Source organism: Empidonax traillii, unplaced genomic scaffold (assembly GCF_003031625.1).
Source record: "Empidonax traillii isolate 1590-97213 ecotype Southwest subspecies unplaced genomic scaffold, ASM303162v1 scaffold99:size1466351, whole genome shotgun sequence".
NCBI classification, from domain to species: domain Eukaryota; kingdom Metazoa; phylum Chordata; class Aves; order Passeriformes; family Tyrannidae; genus Empidonax; species Empidonax traillii.
The window spans coordinates 376,694-404,638 of record NW_020955292.1 but is presented as its reverse complement, the minus strand read 5'-3'; the positions used below and the strand labels follow the sequence as shown (position 1 = coordinate 404,638).

The 27,945-nt window shown below is 39.6% G+C and overlaps 1 protein-coding gene across 1 annotated transcript in view; it reads right to left on the bottom strand.

Annotated features, from left to right (window-relative positions):
- Nucleotides 1-2,329: 2,329 nt before the first annotated feature.
- Nucleotides 2,330-27,945, bottom strand: part of CCDC60 (coiled-coil domain containing 60) — a 52,478-nt gene continuing 26,862 nt past the window's right edge. Inside the window, 11 exon segments of the mRNA XM_027882033.1 lie at nucleotides 2,330-2,486; nucleotides 3,930-3,997; nucleotides 4,674-4,776; nucleotides 5,430-5,481; nucleotides 5,484-5,551; nucleotides 6,711-6,792; nucleotides 10,994-11,013; nucleotides 11,288-11,394; nucleotides 12,346-12,466; nucleotides 14,059-14,128; nucleotides 14,131-14,240. Of these exon segments, the coding sequence (XP_027737834.1) occupies nucleotides 2,330-2,486; nucleotides 3,930-3,997; nucleotides 4,674-4,776; nucleotides 5,430-5,481; nucleotides 5,484-5,551; nucleotides 6,711-6,792; nucleotides 10,994-11,013; nucleotides 11,288-11,394; nucleotides 12,346-12,466; nucleotides 14,059-14,128; nucleotides 14,131-14,240 (958 nt within the window).

Here is a 27,945-nt window from a genome sequence, read left to right as displayed (position 1 = left end):
AGAATGAGAAAAGCAGGAGCACAACAGAACTTTAGGAGCTTGCTTTTTTCTGATGTCTGTAAGTCAAAGAAATCAGGCTCTTTTCACTGAAAAACAATTACTTCTTGATAATGAGGGGAGACAAAACAAGGCCATTAATCAAGAACACATTACACATCAGTGGTCACTCTACTCACCTGGACCCCAAGCTGGCATTGTTTCCCCTCATTGTGGCTGAAGGATCCACAGCATTTCTCCCCAGTGGGTCCTCTGGAAGCTCTGACAGGCAGGGAAGCAGCTCAGTAAGATCATCAGCTTAGAAGGTCACTGGGTCACCAATTCCATCACCCAGCAATTACGACCCACCAGGCAATACATGGCTGAGGCCAGACAGGTTCACAACTATCACATATTTATCACTGTCTGTGAGTTCAGGGGTGTCATTCTACTGTCTTACCCTGCACGGTAATGGCAAACATATGCTGAGGTAATCAGGGGAAAATGTATCTTCAGCTGGAAACCTGGGAAATGAGTCTAAGGATCTTGGCTTTTCAATACTGATTTTAATAAGGCAAGAATCGATCCATAATCATGCAGTAACTACAGGATAAACTCAATGCAAAAGTAAAACGTCTGAATTACAATGGAAAGAATTAATGCAAAAAAAAAAAGAGAAAGATTTGTCTTAGAGCTTAAAACTGCACTGTGCTTGGGCTATTTTTTATAGAGGAGAGCTCAAATGAAGAGCAGACAGAGACAATGCTACTTAGACATGGAAACCAGTATATCTGTGCTGAGCAGATGCTTGTTATACTGTAGGCATTGTTAGAGGAATGTCTGAAGAAGTTACCTGACCTGTGATTAAGAGGTGAAGGATTGTGCACAGAGGGAAGCTACTCCTCTGAAACCACTCACTGAAATCCTCTGCTGGCATCTGCACAATACTTTCATGTACAAACTGGAACAGGAAAAGGTTCTTTCCTGAGCTTTTGTTTTATGTGTAAGAGAGAGGTAATGTGGGAAAATTTGATCATTGTGACAACAGAATATAATGGCTTTTGCAAATAGTGCTTTGTGTCACCAAAACATTCAGAGAGTTGGAGATGCTCTAAAATGAACTAAAAGGAAACCCCTACAATTTTCGTTGCAGTTTATATCCTGAATCCTTCCAAGTCAAGTCTTGGTGTTTTAAACTTGCATCTATCTTCTATCTACCATCAAGGCAACTACACTAAAGCAAGTTGGAGTTAAATAAGAACTTCACCTGGAACCTCAGCCAGATGATATTCAGTGATGCTGCTCCTTCTCCTAAAATATAACAGTTTCTTTCATCTATTCCTGTCAGAAGGAGCACCAAGGTCCTCCTTCCTCTGTGGCTATTTTTGAAAGGGGTATAAAGAAACAGATAGGACATCCAGCTGTGCTCACGTTTTTCCTCTATTACCGTTGCACAAATATGAAGGATCAAAATGCAAAGGAAAAAGCAAAGAAATAGATCTAAACCCAGCAAGCAACTGAGACTTTTCTATTGAACATTAAAGCAAGGCTGCCTCTCTGGTTAGTGAGTATGCAAATTAGGGCACCAGACAAAATGGTTATTTTTATACAACTTCAAGACAACACAGATACTCTGATCTCGACATGTTGGGTGCTAAACCTTTGCATCCAAAAGGCAAGATAACACCTGATATGTGTAAAAAGCAGAATAACCTGCTGCCTCTGAGAGATTTCTGTCGGTCTTGCAGATCAGGGGAATAACTGTGATGAGAACACAAAACACAAGGTGGCATCGTTGCCATTTTGGTAAGTTAGTTACCTGGTTACACTACACAGAGGTGTGTAAGTCTAATGTCACAGAGTCACAGAATATTCTGAGTTCCTTCTGTCCTTCCAGAACTACAGGAGTTGAGCCCAGCTTAAGATCTTGAGAGGCAGCTGTTGGTTTTTTTTAGTATTGCTGAAGCAAAGCAAACATTTCTACAGAGTTCCTGGATCAGGGACATAATTCATAACCTAAATGGCTCATGGATATAACTACTGGGAAGGACAGGCCCTTTCAGAGCACAAGTTAATGCTTCACTTCAAGTGTCCTAACGATTTATGACAGGTGCTACTTTCACTGAGGCAGTAAATAAATCAACAATGACATAATAATAAAATGATACTGATTAATAAACCAGTGGTTGTCATAACATCTTTCTCTTGAAGAGTTCAAAGTGCCTTGTAAAAAAGTGAATAGCAGCATCTTCATTTAGTGAGATCCTGAATGATTTCATCTGGCAACTTTCCAGTGCTGGAATTTCACCCCCAGGTGCCTGTTCTCCCCACCCTCACCACACATGATGTACACTCACCACTTGTGTACCTCAGCCAGAACCTTAACAAACGTGTCTGGTGAATTTTCAAGTGGGGATTCTCGCCACATTTTCCCGGTTTCTTTAAGATTTTTCCGTACAAAACAGTCACGCCTCACAGACCGAGTGAGTCTGGCAAGCAGTACAGGAAACCTTTAGCAGAAAGAAGAACAGCAATAAAAGAAAAGCCTTTGGGAACAAACGAATATCTGATTAATAACTCTGGGTTTGTCTGGCATTTCTGCCACTTCACCATTTCCATAACTTCCACAGCAAAAATGGCTCTTTGGGGAGTGCACTGCTCAACGTCATTCCGAGTGAACCATAGAATGGTTTGGGTTGGAAGAGACCTTTAATACAAATAATGTGAAAGAGCTTTACTTTATTGGGCTTGAGCACCAATTCCCTTTGCTGGGCATGGAAATAAGGGCTTCTTCATTATTCATCAAATTCTGGATGACAAACTTGGGTATGAAAGGAAATAATAAAATCCCAACAAATACTTCCATTTTGCTACACATTTGTCCTCTTCAGATTTTCTCTATTTATTTTGTTTAGCCTCTGTGGATTTTCCAATGCAATCAGTGCCTGATCTGACACACTTTCTGATTCTTTTTAATATCCCTTTTCCCTGTGCTATCATCATTCTCCTCTCTCTATGTGCTGACATAAATCTCATTGATGTAAGTGCACTGTAACACACAGCCTTTACCATTTCACTCTGAATAGAGAGATACAGGAGGAGAATTACACATTACAATAAAAATAAAACTCTTGTGAAAAGAGGGCCATTTTTTAAATGCTCTAAATTCTGCAGTGCTGCTTTGACAGCCCTGAAGACTGATGTTCCAAACCCTTCTAGACTGTGCATGACTGGGGTGTGCTGTGGCTTTCCTTGCAAAGGCTGAGGATTTGGCAGCACATCCTCAGGAAGTGCTGCCTCCCTCCAGTTTAGGGTACATGTCACTGGGACAGCAGGAAAAGGGTGAGAAGTTTCCTCCTGACATCAGTAAAAAAGGAAACACATGGTTCTCATCTTCAGCAGGGCCAGTTCCACACTCAGTAGTGCCCTGTTGGTGTGGCTGTACAGCCAAATCCTCATTATCACTGGTTAGATTATCCAGATAACTGTTATCATGTCACACACAAGCCTTTTATAACCCACCATGCACTGAGATATTTTGAGGAGGGAAGCTCCGTTCAGTGCACTCTTCCATCACATATTTGTTTGTTTGGCTTTTCTCACTTCATGAGGGAGCCAAGACAACTCGACTGACAGCACATACTAGCAAAGTGTTCCTCTGTGATTCAGCTCTCTTGGCATGCAGAGTTTGCAAGAGCACGGAAAAACCAGCCTGATTGTAAACGAAACAAGTGCTGTGGGGAAAGCAACGGCTCTGCCATGACTTTGTGTCTCCACGAGGGGGGTGACCAGCCTTGTTAAAACAGAAACACAGATTTCACAGCTCCACACGCGTCACAGCCAGCGCTTGGCAGAACGGGGCTGGCACGGGGAGCTCTACATGTTTAACTGTGTTGGCAAAGTCAAAGCACTGAGGGGTTCTGTCTCTCCTTCCCAGTTTAGTCCCCCTTCATCATCTCATGCCCAGCTGTCTTACTCTTTCTGTGTCTCTCCCCAAATACTTCAATCGTTTCAGAGGCTGCTATTTCTGACAACGTTTCTCTTCCTGCTTCCTACAACAAACAAATAAACAAACAAACAAACAACCCCCCCAACAACTTAAAGTTATATTTTATACATCATCATACTTCTGCATTGCTAATTAGGAAGACAATAAGGCAGGCAGAAAACAATAAATGTGAAGAACAAGTTGTATGTTCAGTCTGTGGACACTAATACCAGTTTTTGTTTTTGCAGAGTTCTCTGTACATTCATATTCCTACAAACATATTAAAAGTGGTAACATTTTATATCAACTCTAAGCTGTAGGTAAGAAAAACTTATCTACAAAACTGAAGTTTGATTTAAACTAAAATTCAACCTCCCCTTTCTATTAGGTATCTACTGCTTAAAACCAAACAGAATACTGTACAGTGATTTAGGGTAAAATATTAATTAAAATACAACAAAAGAGAGATGGAATAGGGTGACCCGAGGTAGAATTTTGACCCAGAGATTGGGTTCATGTGTGCATTGCTACAAAAAGTGCTGCTGGGTTATAACAAAAACAACATCTGCTTTTCTTTCCAATAAATTACTTATATACCATATCCTGCCAATCTGAGGCTCCATCTCCAAATGCAGATCAAATAGGATATATGCTTGTGTGGCTATATGGAGAATACTAAAAGAGCTGCAACAGTAACTTTCCATCCAACTTGTCCTTCCAGGCTGCAGGATGCTGGAATGATTAGCTCCTTGTGCAGGAACAGCAGCTGCTCAGGGAAGAAAACAAGGACCTGGCTGTAGACAAGGGAGGTTCTGGGGACCAAAAAATTAAGTACAAAATGAAGAGAAGAGTAGAAAGAAGAAGTGGGAGGGGGAAAGAAAACTGTGCCTCTAACACCCTTCAGAACAGCAAAGTAGAGAAGGATCTCAGGGCTGGTGCTTACTGAGACAAGAGAATTTGCACAAAGATCACAGATGAATGTTTCTGGGTGAGAGGAAAAGGATGACAGGCTTCAGCTGGTCAACAAGGCAGAGATGTCAGTGATCTGGGAAAAGGCCTTGAGAGAGGACATTGCAACTGTTACACTGAGAAGAGTCAAAGCAATGTTGAAGAGCAGAACAGTGATCTCTGAACTGAAAATGCAAAACAGCCACACAGAGTGCGTGTGGACTGAATGTATTACCAATTTTTGGGGTGAAAAGGACTACAATGTCCAAAGTGAATATATTCAATGTATATTTCCAGAAGAATCGCTCAGAAATATTCCAAAACACTGCTGCAAATATTTAACTTGTAATATATTTTTCTATGCAGTCACAAAACTGTCCATCATCATCCCTATATTCTTATTTGAATGCCAAGACAAATAAATGCATCTTTAAAGGGCCTGAAGACCAGTCCTAAATCTGGTCAGAAGTAAGGTGGGTTGTGTTTTAAGAGTACACAGAGAAGAGTCTCTCCTTACCTCTCAAGGCTCACTAAAGTGTCACATAAAGAACAAGCTGCTTCTTCATGTTCTGCTGGAACTTTTGCCTCGTATCAGCACACGAGTCAGATTTGCTTTTAATGAAAGAGCTGATATGGCAGCTGCAAATAAAGCAAGACAGGAAACTGGAATGAACATCCTGTGGTTACCATTTTGTGGCAAACACCTGTGTTGCTCAGAACATACATCAATGTGAGCCTGTGAAAATCTTGAGATCCCCTTACTCTCAGCAAAAATCCAAATTAATTACAAAGCACAGCTGGGTTTTTTAGCTCAATTTTTAAAATAATTTGATGGATTAAAAAATGAGAAATTATTATGATTTTGGGGGTTTATCATCTTTCATTCCATCACATTCCAGGAGAGTGCCTTCAAACTGCACTGGCATGTACTGAATGTGCTCCAAGGTTTCCGTGGCCTGCTCTGCTCTCGTGTAATAAAAATGCTCCTTGACATTTGCATGCCAAGTGCTTTGCATAGAGAGGGCTGAGTTTATACAGCATATAATGTGCTTAAAAACCAGTTTTGTACCCTTACCCTGCCTTCTGGGCCTCTGCTTCCTTGATACTATACTCTCTTGGTCTTTAATGAAAGGCATGTTTACTCTGTAGTTCTCCCAAGCCACTGGCAACAAACTGTAAGACATAACAAGGTTTAAATTAATGTACAGTGTGCCTTCTCCAGAATGTGAAGCATTCCACAGGTGCTGAAAAAACATTCTTAATATTACAGACTTGATGGGGCTACCCAGGTACAAAATTCATTTCTCTTGACCTCAGCTCAAAGGAAAAAAAAAAAAAAAAGCTTCAGCAAAGTCTGACTGTAGGAATGGTTTGTCCTGTTGATCTTAGAGCTGTGGAAACCACCACAGAGCTGAGCAATGAGGGAACACATCTAATGTTGGCTGGAAATGGTAGAGAGAGACTACAGAAAAATGCACTGGTAGAAAGAGAACCAATTCTAGTGGAATAAGACAGAACACTGCTTTATCCACAGAGCTGCTGGAGCATAGGATCTCTTCTGTTTGCAAAGGCAAGATTTATGGGGGTGTTTCCCAGAAAGCACATGCTGCTTGCACAGCAGTAAAATGGTTGTTCTGCCACCCATGCAAAAAAATTGCATGTTTTCTGAATTTACTGAATGCTGATTTCAGTTGTTTGGGGAGAAGAAGAATAAAAAGAAAGAAGGGGAAAAAAAAAGCATAAGCTCTTTTCTGATGAGTTGCTTCCCCTTGTCATCCAGAAACCCATCAGGTAATGCACCCGCAGTCCAACCTTCTTAACAGTCTCTTTTTGTTTATGGACACCTTTTAACCTTGTACCTGTGATGACTTTCTGTAGGTCTGTTGAAAAAAAATATGTAAAAACTTGCCAACTCACTTGTGCATTCCTTTCTCCTTTGAAGATATTGCTCCATATATGCTGGCCTGCATGAGACATCCTAAAGAAACCTGCTATTTAGTATTCCTGAAAATTAAAGTTTCTTCCAAGGAAAGTGTCTTTTTAAAGATGTTTCGAGATAGGTACCCAAGTACAAATGCACCAAATGAATCACTTCTGAAAAGATAAGTTTTGTTAATTCAGCTGTGAAAAAAACCCAAACATCAAGTAGAAGATGTAAATATTTTTTACATAAGATGCTTATAAAATAATGAGTTAAAAAATCAGGTAGACTTGAACACACTATGCAGGAAGTCTGGTTTCAGTGTCCATGCTGTGCTGTTTGCATACTAGTGGCATAACTGTCAATTTTTCTGAATTTTTAAGTCTACTGCATCACTTTGCCATTCTTCTTTTAAATGTCGTAAGGAATTTAATACATTTAACATCAACAGGTATCTAATTACCTCTCTGTGCCTCCTTATCAGCATCCACTACCACTTCAGACGTGTCCTCAAGTAGCCCTTCATTGGCTGCAGTTTCCAGACTATCCACCTTTGAGCAAATCTCTCACTAATAACACTCTTTACTCTTTGCCTGCCACTGGAAAGTAAATGCTTTTATTCTCCTCTCCCTTGAAAGTCAATTTAACTCACTGTTTTCCTTCAAATTAACATCTTGGTTGTCCTTCCCACTGCTGTTTCGTTCCTGCTGTGCTGCCAAACCCCTGGAGAGGCATTGACACCCATCTCCTCTGCTCTGTTCCCTCCAGTCACTCATGCAGTAAAACACCTGTCACACTCATTATTAACAGCCCCAGTGTTCTCTGTCAAAGCCTAAGCCATCCTCCAAGGTGCTCATCTGTCCTACGTGGTAATAAGTGACATTTTACTGAGCACTCAACACCCTCCAAGTTGCAATCCCCAAATGCAAAAAGGCCTTTTTTCTACATTTTGGTGAACACAAAATCACTGCTGAATGATGACTGTGTTCAAGAGCAGCACAAGTTACTTGTTAAAAGTACAGATTTGAAATATTATACTGTGAGTTTGTAAATGAATTTATAAGACTTGGAAGTAAGATGTTGCTGGGTACCAGCTAATGGGCTGCTATTTAAAAAAAAAAAAAAAACATGCTTATAATGAAGATCTTCTATTACCTGTGGCCTGGAGAGTATCAAGAGTACCAAGGTCCCAGTCAGAAATTCCGAAGTTCTAGCACTGAGCCCTCTATTTTGTAGCATTAAAACCTGTTCCAGTTCTCCATCTGGAGAAACAGTGAAAACAAATAATCAAGCTTGTCTGTATTAGTGATATTTTTGAAATATAACCTCCATAGCTGTGAGCTAGTCAGACATTAATTAGAAAAGAGAAAAAAAAAGCAAAGAAGAATTTAGTAATTTCCCCTGACCTTGATTTCTATGCCTTAGTTAATCATCTGTGCAGTAGTAATGCAATCTAAAAATGGTAAATCAATTGAAGAGGCATTGATCATATCAAAGAAAAGCCCAAAATTCAGAAATAAGTTTTATAATGAAGATCCTTTGCGCAAATATTTCTGCCTACTCTTTTAAAAATACATTTTTGACTGAGAAGTGAAAGCTAAACTGCTGGCTGTAAGACTTTGGGGATAAAATCCAGTTATTTTTTAATCTCTCATACAAGTCTCCTTCTCGTTGTGAAGAAAATGTATGTCACCTGAGCTGATCTGCATACACACATTATTCATTACACAGTAACCATGAAAAATTAGACTTACATTTTGTACTCTAATCTGCTTTGTGAAACATTTGACTGATTAGGTGGGGGCCACATGATAAATGAGACTATCTTAGCAGTGACCTGGTGTTGTACCACAGCTGCAGTTTCCACATTTACCTCTGTCAACATGATGAAACATTTAAACCTTTGCACTAATACAGGTCCCCACTCAGCCAGCAGCACTGAAAATTCTGATCTGTATAAGCAAACAGTCTGCAGCAAAACTACCACTGGACAAAAGGCTTTATATTGAATTATGAATTCTTTTCTTAAAAGAAATCATTCCGTAAGAGCCACGTTCAGTTGTGTCTACTGATTAGCTGCCTCTACAGACTCCCTTTCCCACTTTTGAAATATAAACATGGCTACGTGTGGGTTAGGGCTCTGTGTCCTCTCAAAATTATGTCTGTATGAGTTCTATGAAGCTTTGTGAATTTGGGGGACAGGGCTACAAGGCAGCTGTACTGGTAATCCATTTCTGATTAGTCTTTTGTGAAGCAGCCCATGATGAGAATCCTGGATTAAACATGATTTGAGCAGCTTCAGAATTCATTACAGAACCCAACCTTCGGTACAGAGATGCCCTGCACAAAGTAACTCCCCATATTTTTCAGAGCTAGGAACAGAACCCTTGAGAGGTCCAGACCTGTAACTCGGGCCAGTCCCCTGGAATCCCAGCAATCATGTGATAGATGTTCTAAAGGATGCATTGAACACCCTGCCCATATATCACACAAGGTATCTTTATTTTTCTGGCAGCAAACACAGGCTCCCAGCTGTCACAGCTCTCAGGATTGTTTTTCAAATCTCATCTCGCACACAAACCAATTGTTCACCTACATCTGTAAACAAATTGCTTGAAATTATAGCTTTGAATCCTCCACTGGTCCCATTCATCAGTGCTCAGCAGCAGCTGTGGAGGTAGTATATGATATTATCTCAAGTTTCCTGATATCCCCCCTCAGCCTCTGGCTGTCTGAACCTAAAGGTCCTTCAGGCCCTTTGCATTTAGGAGCAGTTAACTGCTTTTTCTTCTATTCTGTTAAATTGCTTTTGCACTTGAATATACTTCCAGCAATATATCCTAGCAATGAATTCTTAAGTTTAATTATGCATTGCTTGAAAACACTTCCCATTGCTTTAAATTTTCTGCCAGGTAATTTAATTTGGTGTGCCATAAATCTGGTGTCAAGGGAACCTGTGAATATCCACTCTCTAATCACCTTTTTTTTTCCATGCACTTTGAGATGTCACAGAGATCTGTCATAACTTTATCTCCAGTCATTTCTTTCCTGCCCTGAAGAGCCCCAGCCTATTTGACTGTTCTTGTGTGGAACAAGATTCCATATCTCCACCATCCCTCAGCACTTCTGTTCAGTCAAACTCTATCATTTGTGGCAACAGCCTGGGTGAACAGGAAGGACAGAGAGTCAAGAAGCACTTATAAAATATTTGTATTTTTGCAGAACATGTTTTCTGCTTTGGCTTCCACTTCATTCTTAGGGTTTTTCTTGCCTTTTTGATAGCTACTAAACATTCACAGAACTCTCCCAAATGACTCCAAGAGCTCCTTCTTGAGTGGGAATTTAGAGTGTAACAGGGCATGGTATCAGCCTAATAATGATAACATAAATGTCAATTAAAATGTCAATAATTAGCAGTACTAAATGCTAACGTGCTTTTCTGGTCCAGTTTTACTTGGGAAGAAGTGAAAAGACTGAAGATTACGCAGCTTTGTACTGAACCACTCTAGAGAGCCAACAGGTAAACTATTCTGTCAGGTCTTTTAAGTGCAGGTAAGCACTGAGGGATGAGTAGGAGGAACACAGAGTAAGTTGAAGAGAATCCCTAAGTTGAAGAGTTGTTTAACTGCCAGCCTGTATCTGAGAGACTTGCTGACCAACTCTCTATTGGTTGGTCATTATAGGTAAAGGGATGAAAAAGCCACTTATCACACTCACTGTACTGGTTCTCTCCTCCAATTTATCAGACTAATTCTATATACTGCTATTCTGCCACACCTGTTAGACACACAGTTTGCCTTGACTGAGAATACAGAGGAAAACAGAACACCTTTGAAGAGCTTTGCCCTGCAACTCAGAGCATAAACTGTTCAACTGCTTTGTCAAACACTCATGAATAATTTAAATCCATGTTGTGCCAACATGATTATATCCACTAAAAAATGTTGGAAACTTAAATTACTATTTACTTTTAACAGTATAAAAGTTCAGAAGCAACACATTCTTTTACAAATACCCATCACTGTCATACATAATGGATAGAATACAATCAGCTACTAAATATCACTTAATAGCTGGTTTGGTTCTGTAATGATAATATACATGGAATTCCTGTTGAGTTCACTGGGATAACCCTCCAAGGAAAGGCTATAGGAATATACATGTATCTATTACTGTAGAACTATCAATAAAAAGAGAACAAGGAAAGAAAACACAATTAAATTGGCTGGGATAGCTCAGTATTTTCTCCTAGTTCTGCAACCTGCAGTGACAGAGGATGATGCTGTGCTGCTGATTCTACTGCACAACTCCCTGCTGACTGCATGGGGACAAAGAAAATCCAGAATTTGTTTATGTTGCATGGCACAGAATTAATAACATTTCACTGAAAGAGTCACTGCTTGAAAGAAGAGAAACAACAACATCCAAAGGACAAGAGATCGCCGTTCCTTCACCTTGGATTCCAGTGGGTTAATATGGAATGCATCAAACTGTTGGATTTGAGAGTCAAAGCTTCCAAAAGCCAGTGTATGGCACACAGCTGTTAGAAAAGATGTTCACTGGGAAGAGGAGAAACCAATGTGTTACAGTACAGAGTGAGGGAAAGAGTCCAACTGGCACCGTGTGGGCTGAAACAGATGCATTTAACCAGTTCTGTAGCAGATGAGTTTTTAATTGTCCCAGTGAATTCCAGACACCTCTCAAAGTTTTGGTTTTTCTAATGTTGACACATAACTCTGTATCCTGCAAGTGTATTTTTGGATGTGAAATTTCCAGTGGGCTTATCTTGATGATGTGCCCAGTGCTTTCTCACCTGTGAGAATTCTGGTATTTATCCAGTTACGGTGTGGATTCTCAGGGGTTTGGATTCTACAGTAGCTTCTAAGTTTTGCCTTTAACTAAAAACAGTGTGTGAGTTTAAAATGTTGGTTCAGTATTTTTCTGCACTGAGATTACCTTTGGCATTTTAGCTTATTCTACATGCAAATGTAAATATAAATGTATAAACTTTTGGTGAGCAACTGGAATAATGAGCTTAGAACAGGACAGACAGTGTGCACTAGTGACTAGCACAGAATACAGAGAAATGAATATGGTACAAGTGCTGCCTTCTCCCTCTCTCTTTCACAGGCCTACTTTTAACCTGGCAAATTAAATGTGAATTTTGACAGCCTTTTCTTTAAATGAGCCTGATCTTGAAAGCTACACCACCTGAGAAGATTTTATGCAACTTGGAACCTGCCAAGTAAATGTCAGCAAGGTGAATGACGTGTGCTTCTGTACACACACACACAGGGTGTTCAGTAAGTCATTAGGATTCAATCACTTACTGTTAGAATTTAACAGCTGCTATTAATAAAGACAGACTACATCATCATGAACTCCTGAAGCTCTCAGAACACAAGTTCAGCAGCTGAACAGCAGCTCTGAGTGTATGTTAGGGGTCTGTGTCACTGTGAGCTTCACTCATGTCCTATCACAGAGGACATGAATCTTCCTTCAAATTTACCTTTTTTTGTTCCAGGGGCACTGGAATCCAGACACTGGTATAAATAGGGCTAAAGGACTGTCAGGTCATCTTTTTTGTCTTCTTCCCTGAATTCCTCATGTGGGCCTCTTCTGTCAGAATGTGACTGTGGGAAAGAACAAAGACTGAAGTTAAAAAAGTAGTATGCAAAATGAAGGCAGAACCCATAAAGCTGTTTATTGTGTTCAGATCATCACACTTCTTAAATTTAAAAAAAAATACTTAGATGTATCTCTAAATTGTTAATGACTGCATTTATTAGCACCTATTAATATTAAATTTGGTTATTTATATGTTTACCAGGATATGCAATTTTTATTTATCTTTAATATGCGTATAGTACTTAATAAATGATAAATACAGTATTATTTGTATTCACACATTTATACTACTACTTATTATTAGCAATTAAGCATTTATGTGAAATCAAACTTGGAAGCAGAGGAAATAATGTTGACTGAGAAAAGGTGCTGACACATGGTTTGCATTCCATTTTACTTGTTTTTTGTTGGAATTATGCCAATGGAGGCACTAAGATTATGTACACAAGGCCAAAGTTTCAAGACGTGCCTCAAATTCTGTTCAGTTTTTCCTGGGTTAACAGACTGTGTGCAAAGAAAATAATAGAGTAAGCTGAAAAGATTCACCCTGATGAGAAGAGTTTTCAGAGCTGGGCAACCAGAAAACAGCTTTTTACAGGCTGTGGGTTTTGTTTCTTCACTGCCCCAAGCCTGTTCGGCCTGTTTTCTCCTTCCATAACACTATCTCTCAGGAATACTTTATTCCTTTTCCACCTTTTTTAGCTGTTCAGTAGTGACCGTACAGAATGGACATTTAATGTCACCCTAGCAGATGTGACACTTTCCTGTTCAGAATTATTCAGCCTGTATTATGTGTTTGCTTTTTGGTCTGGGCTTTGTATTCGGAGGAAAGACTTTATTTCTTACTTTTTATTAATGCTTATAACATTATTGTCCCACTTTATGACTAGAGTGTGATGGCATCTCAGATTACTCTGGAGACGAAGCTGAGAGTCAGTTCATGAGAGGAAGGTGATTCCTGGGAGTGATAAAAGCCACAGCAAACTGAGGAGAAAAGACTGTTAGAGATGGATGAGCTTTTGATGCACTGAGGCTCCAAAGGTGTGTGACCTCTAGAGGAGCTTCTCTGTCCCGCTGAGCAAGGATTTCAACACCACACAGTGAGGGCTGACAGATGGAAGAAAATGCAGTGTTCCAACAGGCAGTGGAGGTGCACTGAGAGGAGCAGCAGGAGCCAAAGGACTGAAGACAATGCAATGATCAAATGGAGAGAAAATCTGAAGAAGGTAGTGAGTAACAGGTGTGGAGTGAAGAAACCCCTGTGCAAGCCAAGCCAAGTCTTTTTTATTCTTAATGCTGTGGTCCCACTGAAGGGAAGAAAGCATGGCACAAGCTGACCAGGCTCCCTCTTTTCTCCTTGGAGAATCAGTTTTGAGGTGGCTATGAAACCTCCCCAGAGTTCATTCTTTCTGCCTTCTAAACTTCCTCCTTCTTAAACCCCTTAAGTGCCTTTTTCCCTCCATGCTTTTCACTAAGTTTGTCTCTTCCTCGTTCATCCACGGGAACTGCCTCAATACCAAACAGTGGAACAAACTGGCAATTGTGGCTTTTTTAAACCACTGTCCTCAGATGCCAAAAGCCCTCTGAGTTGACTCACGTGTTTATTTGTTCCTCTGACTCCTCTGCATCACAGGAATATTCAGGTGGCTGGAACTCAGTCTTTCTCACGTGCCCTGAGCCTGCTGGGCTCTTTTCAGTGGGTTCTTCCTCTCCAGTGACTCCTGACGGAGTATATGACAGTATTCTCCACCTTGCTTCACAGAACTGAGATGATGTCTGCCAAAAATCATCACAACTTGGTCAGTGTTCTAATCACACACTATTAAACTGATTGACTTCTCTGTTGCCCACTAACTTAAATTTTAAAGATTTCAAATTCTTCTGTGTTCAAGAGTCCAACATTAGTATTTCCTTCTGCAATATCATAACGAAGGATAATTCCCCAATATGGTCTGTGAGAACTTTCCCTTCTCTCTTTCACTATCATGCAGGTTAATTACCGGGTGTCTTGAACCCAGTAGCACTTTGTCCAGTACTTGGTTTAAAAACTTCCTGCCTAATTCTAATTTATAGCAGCCAACTGTCCACCAGGTCCCTCACTGTGTGAACTCAGCTGTCACAGCCTGACAGGCACTGCCCTGAAGCTGCTGAATTCCACAATTCCAGGAGGCTGCACTGTCAGGAACAAGGAAGGTGCCAGTGCACCTGTGAGTGAGGGGAAGAGAACAGGCAAGGTATTACTGCAAGAGAAGAAAATAAAGAGGAAAGTGCAATGCAATGCCTTCAGGATGAGCACAGAGGTTACAAAAATAACAGCAAAAGCAAAGGTGAGGTAGGGCAGTGAAAAGGGGTATGGCACACAGGTATCCTGCAGCTGCTGATTAAAATGTTAGCAAGAACACAGAAGCTGATCCAAGTCCCAGGAGTGTCCTGTCCCTGTTCCACAGGACACATCCCTTTCTGTTCATGTGCTGCTGACTTTTGAATCAAGGGGCATCAAACTCTATTGATTCTTTCAAACACAACCCAGGCCTCATTTGTTTTACTGGCAAGTAATAACTCCCTTTTCTTACCAGATGTGTTAAAGCACCCAAAGGTCATATAGGGTGCAAATGTCAGGCACCAAATTCACTAGTTCTCAAGGGGAGCAGTTTACTGCCCCCCTCGCTTCTCAAGTACAGAAAAATTAGTATAAAACTGAACATTTAAGAGAAATGCAGCATATGAAAGAGCTGTAATAACTGTCCAATTTAAAGCAAAAAACCACCCATAATTCCATAGAATTCTTTCTGGCATATTTATGAATGACCCTTAAGGTTGATGGACTCTGCAAAAAAACCCAGTAAAATAAATCCAAACTTAAAATACAGAGGTAACCAGCATACTTTTCTGCACTGCAGATTTATAACATGTTGCTGGAATATGACATCAAATATTTCTCCATTTAAATTCTGGCATCACAATACCCTGTTTATACAATAACTTAATAAATTTAGCTGGGCTGCCTATTTGACAAGTAGGCAAGAATCGTTCATTAAAATGCAAATGTAATCAAGATGAAATTTGGAATACGTTTATTAAAGTAATTGAGCTTCAGTCAACTGTAGTCACAACACAGATTTTCAAGTGCCTTTCAGACAAAAGGATATGTCTAATTTTTCCATGTTAATATCTTTATCAGTATGAAAATTAGAAGAGTTTTCTGAGCAGTAATAACGTACCATGAGATACTTCCAAGTTTTCTCTCCAAGAATATATTATTATAGATAAGGGTCAAAGACACACACAGAGCAGTGACCCAGCAGTTCCTGCACATACAGAAAATTGGCTGCAAGTGTATTTTCAGTGCTTGGTGTAACTACGTACTTATTAAATTACTCTTTAAATCCTTTGGAGACTCAAGGTCATCAGTTAATTTTAGTACAAGGCCATTAAAGTGTCAGGGAATCGAACTTTTTACTGCTAAGATTTGGGATTCTTGATGCCTTTCTCTGAGTAAGAAATAAGTCACAGAAATAAAAGAGAATCCTAAATTTGTCCTAGTTATAATTTAGGTGCTAGAAAAACATTAAAAGAAGCTGTGAAAGTAATGCCAGAAACTCTTCCACGAGGGTAAGGACAAGCTAGATATTCACCAGGGTTTTTTACATCATTTTTACTTGTTTAAGTACCCTGGATATGTTTGTCCCAGAAGATCAAATTTTCCAGGTAACAACCTCACATCTCCTGTGTACACGAACAACTTCTTTGGGACTTGGTTGCTGAAGGACTGACATGTGATGCCAAACCCTTTCAGCTGCTCCAAGCCCAGCCTGAGCAGAACTGCCAGGAAGAGGGTGCAGAAGGTTGCACATCCCTTAGCTCTCCCTCACTCAGGGACTGTATTTGATGCAGTGGGGGATTTTATCAGGATGCTTCAGCCCCATTACCTCTTCCTGTTAATCTCCCTCTGCCCACTCCCCGAGGCTGAAGTTGCAGTCCATTTATGCCAGCTTGGTTCTCTCTCTCTAAGTTTGAACATTTGATTATGATCGTGGGGAACAAATATTTTGGGCATTAAATAAAATAATTATGTATCCATCAAGCAACATATACACATAAGATACATATTTCTCTGATCATGGAAACTCTTAGCCACTGTTTCACAAAACGGCTTTCTCTCTGATCATGGAAATGGTTAGCCACTATTTCATAAAAAGCCTTATTCAATTTTCTTACCTTAATGGACACAGCCTTTATATCAACAAACCTAATGACAGAATATCTCCTGCTCTGGACACTGTTCAGAAAGAATTCAGCCTTTTCCAGAGGCTTATAGCCAATTGTAAATACAAATGAAACCCATGTGGCATTGCTCTGAAAGCCACTGAGAGCACGGGCTTTCTAAAGGCCATTTCCTTTATTTTCATAAAAGCATTTCAATGTGTATCCGCAACAACTCCTGGCCAGACAAGTAAATGCTCCTCTTTGGGCACAAGGCCAGATCCTGCTGAGGGTGTTGTGAGGTATCAGCTGGGCACTGCCTGACTTGCTGCAGTAGTGACAGACTTGAATGCAAGTTAAGGCTTCCCAGGTGAAAAACAAGTGCAATTTTACACACACTGCAACTTAAAACATTCCCAGTAAATATTTTCTATAGCAGAAAACCCAATATGACAACCCATTTCCTTATGGAACAGAAAACACAGGAGGCAACAACTTTGAAACTACAGTAAATAGAACCAAACTGTATTCTGAACATTACAGACTAGAACTGTGGATTAGAAAACAGTCCAAGTCTTCTAAATGCATCATTTGCAGCCATATCATCATGAGTGTGATCCTATTACTAATCTCAAATGAAGACCTGAAGATTTCAAAGCAATATCCACTGAAGGAAGCAGGGAGAGCAGGAAGCTTCCTTTCAAATCTGTGTCCTCACCTGGTTTTAGGGAGCACTGTGGGCACTGGAGGGTCTGTCTCTTTGAACACACAATAAGATAGAAGTTCTGACAACCTGAAGAATTCAGGATGTTATGGCAATCTCTGCAGGAGCACAGGTGTTAACCCTGCATTCTCATCAGATTTGAGCTGATTAAATGTTACTGTCCTTGCTGCTGTTTCAGTTGGAATAGGACATTTTTTAAAATTATTTCACTCCCCTAAAATATGTTGTGTGTATCTGCATTAACACACAGCTGACTCCATTTGAGCTGTTGCTGCACTCTAACAGCTGAAGTTATTCTGATCTGTCCCTTAACTTTCTGACAAGGCACTGTAACACTTAAATAGTTAATAATTGTGAAACAGCAGGAAATGCCAAGATAAAAGAAAATCCATATGCACACAGTGCTTTCCTTCTTAACAGAGCACACAGAACAACAGGAAAGCAAACTCTGCATTTCTTGTAACCTGCCCACACTGATACTGATTTATGCAGTGGAGAATCAGATTCACTCTCCTGTCATAAATACTGGAGCTGCTGACCATTTCACTCAGCACATCAGTGCTCTACATTACAAGGTTGAATGGAAATCCATGCCAGCACGTGCCAAATTTATTTACATTAAGACTTCTACATCACCTTTCCTGGTGATGTAAGGCAGTCCTATTGTAAATGAGAATTGGTGTATTGTTCAATTAAAAAATACTCAGTGAGTGATTAGTGGGTGCACACAGCATCCACCTTCTGTAATTCCAGAAAGCCCTAGGGTTGATGTGCTGGTGAGGCTGACCCAGCAAGTCCTAATATTGAGATCCACTTTTGGGCCATACTCTGAAAGCTCAGCACGTGGACAGAGAAAGCTTGTAATTCCTCACAGTTCATATGTAGCTACTAAAGTAAATTAACTATGAATTCTGGTTTGGTAGTGTTTACAGCCAAGCAAGAGATGCCCACACAAGGAATCAGGAGCACAATGGTTACTACTCCTATTCAATGGTTGAATGATTACACAGCAAGAAAAAATGGGTAAATATTCATCCATCTAGTCTTTTTAAAACCAGTGAAGACGAGGTGATAATGACATTAAAATCTCTTCAGTGTAGTTACTAACCCACAGAAACCCAGACATACGTGATCATTTACCATGCTGAACCACTGACAATTCTGGCAAGGAGCTAAAGTAGTACCACATCAACATCTGTCCTGAGTAGATGAAGACACACAAACAATCTGGAATACCCACGCTGTTTCAGATGTTGGTTCCCATTTTATTTTCCTGCAGATGAGTACAGTATTCTGTACTCAAATGTCTGTTTAAAAATCAAAACTGGGATCTGCAAAATAGGAAAAACACATATTATCACAAAATTATTTCGTTATCATGAAAATCTGACCGTGAAATAATCCACAAAACAAGCTCAAGTAAGACATGAGTAAATTTGTGGCACATTTACAGAAGGCTGTGTGGCAAGAAATCAGAATCTTCAATAGTCAAAACACCGCCCACACTATTATAGAAGATGTCACAGGTGAGTGCATTCATGTAGAGCTGCATATTCAAAGTGTCTCAGGGGTCTTCAATTAACTACAAAGACATTAAAACACAGATGCTGCCTTCATTGTGAAATGAGGAATAATCTCTCCTTTGAAAATGAGGAGAGGTTCTCTAACACTGAGAAGCCCAAACACATGTGGCATCTTGGAGGTACAAAAAACCTGTCTCTGGTGAAGCACATACACAGTGGTGAGTGGGTGAAGGACCTCCAGAGCAGCACTGAGAAGACAGCTGTGTACTGAAGAAGGGCAGAAAAAAAAAAACTCTGAGATTTCAAAGCTTTGCTTTAAATTTTTCTCCAAAAGGTTTCAAAACTAAAACTTAAAAAAGAAAAAAAAACCCCATCGTGCGGAGATTCCTGAGGTTTCAGTTTTCCAGCTGTAAGAACATGCAATAATAACTCCATGTTCATATTACCAATAAAAACTCACTGCTTGTTAAGTGAAGCTTCACTGAGGACACTGATCCTCTACCAGGAAAATACTGCTGGTTCAACATTTTCATGTGAAAGCAGAAACCACTCCTCGTGACCTCGTGTTTTGCCTTACTACAAAAAGGTATTTACTGAGCATATTTTACTAGCAAATAATAGAAACCCATTTTAAGTGTTAGGTTTGTCCAAACACTGAGTGACAATTTGTCATTTGGCATCAGGAGCCATAGGATTGGATTGCTGTGTTTATGTAGGTAGTAAAATCTAGCGAGGCTGAATTATTTCCACTTAAGAAATTTCAAACACAAACAAACAGTTCTGCCCAAAAGGAGAAGGAGATTGTGACTCTACAGGAACAGCCTCTGGAAAGATAGAAATGTTGATAGGAATAGCAGCCTTCCCAGTGATTGATGATGGAGATAATGGTTCATACATCCATACTCTTAAATGGCTGTCTTTACCCATGACTCCTGTCTAATTAATGTGAGCCATCATTCATGTAAAAGAAAAATTTTGCTTCTGGAAAAAAAAAAAAAATGCTGCAAACTGCCAGCAGTGACAGTGCTAGAAACATGCCAATTAGAGTGATTTCTGCCAAGCAGCAAAAGGGCACAAAACGCTGGTTTCCAAGCAACTGACATGATGAAGTATTAAATACACTGGAAACTAAAAATGGCAGATAAACATTTCACCTTCTTAGTACTGCCTCACTCTCTTTGCTGCTTAACTCTGTGTTCCCTCTCCTCCCTGCTCTTACAGACTCCACTTCCAGTACACCAGATGCATTAAGGAATGCCAACTTATCACACTCTCCAAACACCAACATCTTCCCTGTCTGCATGTATTAGAGTAGCACTGGTACGTATCCACAGGTAAGGACAGACAAGGTCATAACCAGAACTCCAAAAATAACGGATTGAAGTCTTTCAGTAGCAGTTGCCATTTCAATCACACTTAAATGGCTCTGTATTAAAGTCAGCTGCACAGCCACCAGCAGGAAAAAAACTAGGAGAAACTGCTCTTTGGGTTCCAGTCTAACTGTGGTTGCAGGCAGAAAGGATGTATTAGCAGAAGCTGGGCTTTCTGCATGCAGAGTGACTTTTAGAGATCTGCCTTCAGGAAACTTGAACCTTTTCAAAGAGTCATCCAGTTTCTAATTTAAAACAGAAAAAGCAGCCGGTTGAACAGTGTTAAACTGCCAGCAGTTTGACATTTAGCTTTATCTAACTAGCACAGCACAGTCCAACAGATGCACAGGAGCCATTTCCTTCCAACCCTGGCTATGCCATACTGAGGTTTAACCTGCCCTTTTTGCAAGGAAAGGCTTGACTGGCTCGTGGAACAACAGGGACACTTCCCCTTTGGGCTTGCAGCTCAAAGCTGTTGATTCCTGGACATCACTGGCTGAGAATGACCACAGCTTGTCATTTTTACATGGGCACCTATGCTTAGATGACTGTCCCTGCAGAGTTCCCAGTTTCTATCACCTTTTTTACTTCCTTTTTACACAAAAACCCCCTATTTTCAGCTAGTGTCTTTTGAAACAATATGCTTAGTTTTAAGCACTAAGTTTTTGTGAACAAGAGTATTTCCAGGATACTTGTGTGGTCTTGGTGGGCTGAGTTTGGCTCCACAAGTGATTTATGGCAACCTGCCTTTCTTACAGATTAACCACTACAAGCTTCCAGTGCTTCGCTGATCTCTCTCGCTGTGAAACTGTTCCTACGTGTTTCTACAATTTATTAGCTATAAATACTTCTACTTTCTTTGTCCTCACACAAGTGTGGATTACCCATCACTATTTCTGGATCCCATTTACAGATGTCACTGGCACAAAGCAATAAGACAGGATCTCCCTCCGAGCTGAATGTCATTTCAAAGGGGCTGTGCTGCTTCAGTTTACTCAGTTCTAGTAAAAATAGCAATAGAAATGAAAACATAATTCTTAGCTCAAAGCTACAGATACTTGAGTGCTCAAGGACAAAGGTGGTGTAATTTCTGCCATAGTGTATTCCACCCCCTGAATCTGACATTGGGAAGTACATAAGTAAGTCAGAGTTACTTTGTGTCCCCATGGACAATCTCCATGGGAAGTAAGAAGTCTTGATCAGCAAAGGAAGAGGAATGATGGGTATCTGCAGATTTCCCAAATGGTGTTTCATTTCAGACTGCACAAAGATGAGCAAATTCCTAAAGAAGCTTCAGTGCTGTGTGTAGGTACAAGAATATCTGAGAGGGGACAGGTTCTCCTGGAGTGACTGGGGGAAACTCATCAGCAGGAAAGCACGGATAAGACCTCTTACTTGGGACCAGGGACTGATAGATTTGAAAGATGAGTAGTTTGAGCCAGCTCTGAGTTCTGTCATCATCCTCTTTTATATCATCATGAAGATTCCAGAAAGTGTAAGAGAGTATCACTGACAGGAGGTATGAGGTCATAATTATAAGGTTTATCTTCAGTTTAATTACGTTTTTAATGTAAGGCAGAATATTAAAGCTTCATGAATGCAGCTATGTCTGTTCTGGTAATGACTCTTCAAACATTTCTGAGATAATTCAAAAATTCCTACTACTCTGCTATGTCACTGTGATCATTAAAAAACTTCCTCACACTTTGTTCCATTACACTCCTCCATACAAACAAGCTGCAAGATCACAGACACGACTTCCTGTGAATATGTATCAATTAACATCCAATTAAGACAACTGCTGGGCGTCCTTTTCAATCAGCAGGAAAAGCAGCAAAAACCAAATCCACAAAGGTCGTTTGTATTCACTGACTCCCTGTAGTATGTATTAACATGCTGCTCTGCTAGACTCACTGCTTTAATTGGGATTAAAAGTTGCCGCCCTGGAGAAGAAAACTCCAGTTTTCTTCTTCATTTCTTGCCTTTCCCATTCTGCTTCCTCCCCCCTCTGCAAAAATAGCTCCTTTTTTATTGCCTGAAATTGTTACAAGAAGCATTGCTGACATGGCCTTTGATTCAAACCAGCAGCAGAGTCATTCTCACCTGAAATTATCTTCTCCTGCAACTTCCTATTTCAATATTTGGTTAAAAAAGTCTGTGGGTTTGATTTCTCTGCTGTTCTTACCTTTTTTTTTTTTTTTTCCTCTCCAAACACCGACTTTGCCACAGGAACACTCTGCAAACAGTCAAGACGAGTGTCTACCACATTTTAATTGTGAATAGGTCAGACCATGACTCTAAAGGAATTTCCAGGCTTATACAGCACAATAAAAATTTTTAAAAACCCAGTTAATGTGACCTTTGATGCCCAGATATTAAGTCTGTCAGATAATTTTCTGCATACTGGGCCATTTGGCTGCTGCACACTTCAGAAAGCATTAAAGAAAGTGAGTTCATGTTTAAAAAATCTGTTCCACTGACTTTTCTCAAGCAGATTTCTCCATGGCCATTGCAGCTCATATCATGCTTCACTTCTTAAATGGTATAAAATATGTAGGATTCGTGATTTAATTGCCACAGTAAGTAGAATAAGCTATATTAGGTGTGTTACAGGATTCCTACTGGGACTACAATGCAAAGAATGATTGTTATTGCAGGATATGACAGGGACAGACAACTGTGCTTTCCAGAAACCAGCATTAAAGTGACCACACACGAGCAAAAAGCACATTTCTTCTGAGTGCACTGAGCAGCTCTGATGAGGCCCTGACAATGTTACCCTTCTGATCTTCAACAAATGTGTAAAAATATAATTTACTGTTTTGTAAGTGCAAATATACATTTATTTGTGCAGCAGCACAACTTAAAGTCCTCCCTTTCTTCCTCTTCCATCTGTTTCAGAAGCCAGATTAGAGATACAAGAACAATTTCACAGCACTGGTATCCTCTGGGGGTGTGGTTCAGGTACAACTGAGCAGAACTTCACCGACAATTCTGCTGATCAAGTACATAAAGGACTATAATCTTGGCCCTCTAGCAGTACTGGCTCCTCGAGGTGAGCAGGGATGAGAGACTAAAATCAGGGGTTTTAATCACTCGGGGAAAAGATGTGACATCCAAACACATTAGGATCCAACCTATTCACATCATTAAAAATATACATTTAACACAATTCTGCAGATTGCATTACCATTAGAAATTCAGTGGAAGGCAAATCTGCATTTATCATAACGTGGCACAGGAAACAAATGTCCCCAGTAAAAAGCAGGCTAAACACTCCATCTGTTAGAGGAAACAACTGCACTCACCCGGAGTAATGGGCTGCATCTCACAAGGAATCTTTCCCTGGAGACTCGAATTTCGTAGGCCAGATTTGAAACTAGAAATAAAAACCAGAGAAACAGAGACATCACTGAAGGTGTTTCCTTACCTGAGACACCCAAGTTCCAATTGCAGCTGCTCCAGTGACAATTAATCTTCCATCCCCAATGTGACTTTCATCATTTATCTATGAGATTAATAATAATATTTATCCAGCTCATACCTGGCAGTGCTTGCACATACTTGAGTGCTGGGCATTGTAAGATTTATCAAACTAACATTCCTAAAAGCATAAGATAGTGGTAATAACACTAAAAAAAAAAAAAAAAAAGGAACAAATACATCTTATATATACAAAAAATAATTTTTACTCTTAGGAACTGGGCAATCTTCATCCACACTCTGCCATCCATGCCAATTCTTTTGGCATCTACAAATCACACTCAGCTTCAGTTTGTCCAACTGTAATGCCACAGGGAGCTTCTTTAGCACATGGAAAAGCAACTCTGAAAAACAGGGCTTTTCATGCCCCTGATTCCTTGTGATTTAGTCCCTCACAAAGGGTCCAAAACACCACCTTCTACGAAAGATCATGTTATTCATTATAATCTTGAAGACTATCTAGATGTTTATAAAATCAAATTAAATTTCAGAGGTTTCTACAATTATAGGATTAGAAATTCACTCAATTTACTGAATTGGAGAGAATTTCAATGCTGGGGAAAAGCTCAGCTGATTCTGAACATCTCAAGGTTGGCCAAGGTACACAAAAAGCACATTTCCCAAGCATCAAATCAAGACTCCCTCATTGCAACCTACTAATAAACCAACATTTTATTTGTCCAAACTGTAACTTGTATTGAAATGAGTGGTCCAGTTGGACCAGCATTCATCTGAATGTCTGCAAATCAATGTGTTAATATTTAAACTGAGCAAGTCTTTTAGTACCAATTTCCATCTCTGCAAGTATTTCTCATCCTACTCCTCTGAAAATAAAGAATGCAAAGCAACCAAAAGCAAGCTCCAAGCACCTGCAACTCGTAGATCAAGAAGTAAACTGATCTTTGGCAGGTTATCATCAAAAGAACTTTAACTTGATCTCAAGGAGACAATCCCACTGAAACTTAGCAATGAGTAATGACTGCAGGCAAACATAACTAACAGCGCATTTATGGCAAAAACTAGTCATGCTTTACCAAAATGGCTTATCCAACCTTCAAAATACATAGGATTTATTATTTTGTTTACAGTTCATTTTCAGAAAAGTTTATCAAGTGGTAAGTCACTAAAACTGGATCAACTGAGTAAGTGAATAATAAAAATATTTAGGGGGAGAGAAAGATAAAAAGGGAAGTACGTGAAAATTAACATTACCAAAAGTAACTAGTACAAAATTTAGAAACTGCTCGGATGGAAAAATTTTGGAAGATTTAAACACTACATTATTGCAAAATGTAAAGTTCTGATTCCTCTACAGGAGCACATGCAAAGAAGCTACTTTAACTTCCTTACCTTTTCCACAGTTAATCTCAGTCAAACAATGAAAGAGCCTAATTTGCCTTCAACATATGCTGATAGAGTTCACACGTTGTCTTGACTGCCACATTTGCTTAGACNNNTTTTTTTTTTTTTTCCTCTCCAAACACCGACTTTGCCACAGGAACACTCTGCAAACAGTCAAGACGAGTGTCTACCACATTTTAATTGTGAATAGGTCATACCATGACTCTAAAGGAATTTCCAGGCTTATACAGCACAATAAAAATTTTTAAAAACCCAGTTAATGTGACCTTTGATGCCCAGATATTAAGTCTGTCGGATAATTTTCTGCATACTGGGCCATTTGGCTGCTGCACACTTCAGAAAGCATTAAAGAAAGTGAGTTCATATTTAAAAAATCTGTTCCACTGACTTTTCTCAAGCAGATTTCTCCATGGCCATTGCAGCTCATATCCTGCTTCACTTCTTAAATGGTATAAAATATGTAGGATTCGTGATTTAATTGCCACAGTAAGTAGAATAAGCTATATTAGGTGTGTTACAGGATTCCTACTGGGACTACAATGCAAAGAATGATTGTTATTGCAGATTATGACAGGGAGAGACAACTGTGCTTTCCAGAAACCAGCATTAAAGTGACCACACGAGCAAAAAGCACATTTCTTCTGAGTGCACTGAGCAGCTTTGACGAGGCCCTGACAATGCTACCCTTCTGATCTTCAACAAATGTGTAAAAATATAATTTACTGTTTTGTAAGTGCAAATATACATTTATTTGTGCAGCAGCACAACTTAAAGTCCTCCCTTTCTTCCTCTTCCATCTGTTTCAGAAGCCAGATTAGAGATACAAGAACAATTTCACAGCACTGGTATCCTCTGGGGGTGTGCTTCAGGTACAACTGAGCAGAACTTCACCGACAATTCTGCTGATCAAGTACATAAAGGACTATAATCTTGGCCCTCTAGCAGTACTGGCTCCTGGAGGTGAGCAGGGATGAGAGACTAAAATCAGGGGTTTTAATCACTCAGGGAAAAGATGTGACATCCAAACACATTAGGATCCAACCTATTCACATCATTAAAAATATACGTTTAACACAATTCTGCAGATTGCATTACCATTAGAAATTCAGTGGAAGGCAAATCTGCATTTATCATAACGTGGCACAGGAAACAAATGTCCCCAGTAAAAAGTAGGCTAAACACTCCATCTGTTAGAGGAAACAACTGCACTCACCCGGAGTAATGGGCTGCATCTCACAAGGAATCTTTCCCTGGAGACTCGAATTTCGTAGGCCAGTTTTGAAACTAGAAATAAAAACCAGAGAAACAGAGACATCACTGAAGGTGTTTCCTTACCTGAGACACCCAAGTTCCAATTGCAGCTGCTCCAGTGACAATTAATCTTCCATCCCCAATGTGACTTTCATCATTTATCTATGAGATTAATAATAATATTTATCCAGCTCATACCTGGCAGTGCTTGCACATACTTGAGTGCTGGGCATTGTAAGATTTATCAAACTAACATTCCTAAAAGCACAAGATAGTGGTAATAACATTAAAAAAAAAAATAGGAACAAATACATTCTATATATACAAAAAATAATTTTTACTCTTAGGAACTGGGTAATCTTCATCCACACTCTCCCATCCATGCCAATTCTTTTGGCATCTACAAATCACACTCAGCTTCAGTTTTTCCAACTGTAATGCCACAGGGAGCTTCTTTAGCACATGGAAAAGCAACTCTGAAAAACAGGGCTTTTCATGCCCCTGATTCCTTGTGATTTAGTCCCTCACAAAGGGTCCAAAACACCACCTTCTACGAAAGATCATGTTATTCATTATAATCTTGAAGACTATCTAGATGTTTATAAAATCAAATTAAATTTCAGAGGTTTCTACAATTATAGGATTAGAAATTCACTCAGTTTACTGAATTGGAGAGAATTTCAATGCTGGGGAAAAGCTCAGCTGATTCTGAACATCTCAAGGTTGGCCAAGGTACACAAAAAGCACATTTCCCAAGCATCAAATCAAGACTCCCTCATTGTAACCTACTAATAAACCAACATTTTATTTGTCCAAACTGTAACTTTTATTGAAATGAGTGGTCCAGTTGGACCAGCATTCATCTGAATGTCTGCAAATCAATGTGTTAATATTTAAACTGAGCAAGTCTTTTAGTACCAATTTCCATCTCTGCAAGTATTTCTCATCCTACTCCTCTGAAAATAAAGAATGCAAAGCAACCAAAAGCAAGCTCCAAGCACCTGCAACTCGTAGATCAAGAAGTAAACTGATCTTTGGCAGGTTATCATCAAAAGAACTTTAACTTGATCTCAAGGAGACAATCCCACTGAAACTTAGCAATGAGTAATGACTGCAGGCAAACATAACTAACAGTGCATTTATGGCAAAAACTAGTCATGCTTTACCAAAATGGCTTATCCAACCTTCAAAATACATAGGATTTATTATTTTGTTTACAGTTCATTTCCAGAAAAGTTTATCAAGTGGTAAGTCGCTAAAACTGGATCAACTGAGTAAGTGAATAATAAAAATATTTAGGGGGAGAGAAAGATAAAAAGGGAAGTATGTGAAAATTAACGTTACCAAAAGTAACTAGTACAAACTTTAGAAACTGCTCTGATGGAAAAATTTTGGAAGATTTAAACACTACATTATTGCAAAATGTAAAGTTCTGATTCCTCTACAGGAGCACATGCAAAGAAGCTACTTTAACTTCCTTACCTTTTCCACAGTTAATCTCAGTCAAACAATGAAAGAGCCTAATTTGCCTTCAACATATGCTGATAGAGTTCACACGTTGTCTTGAC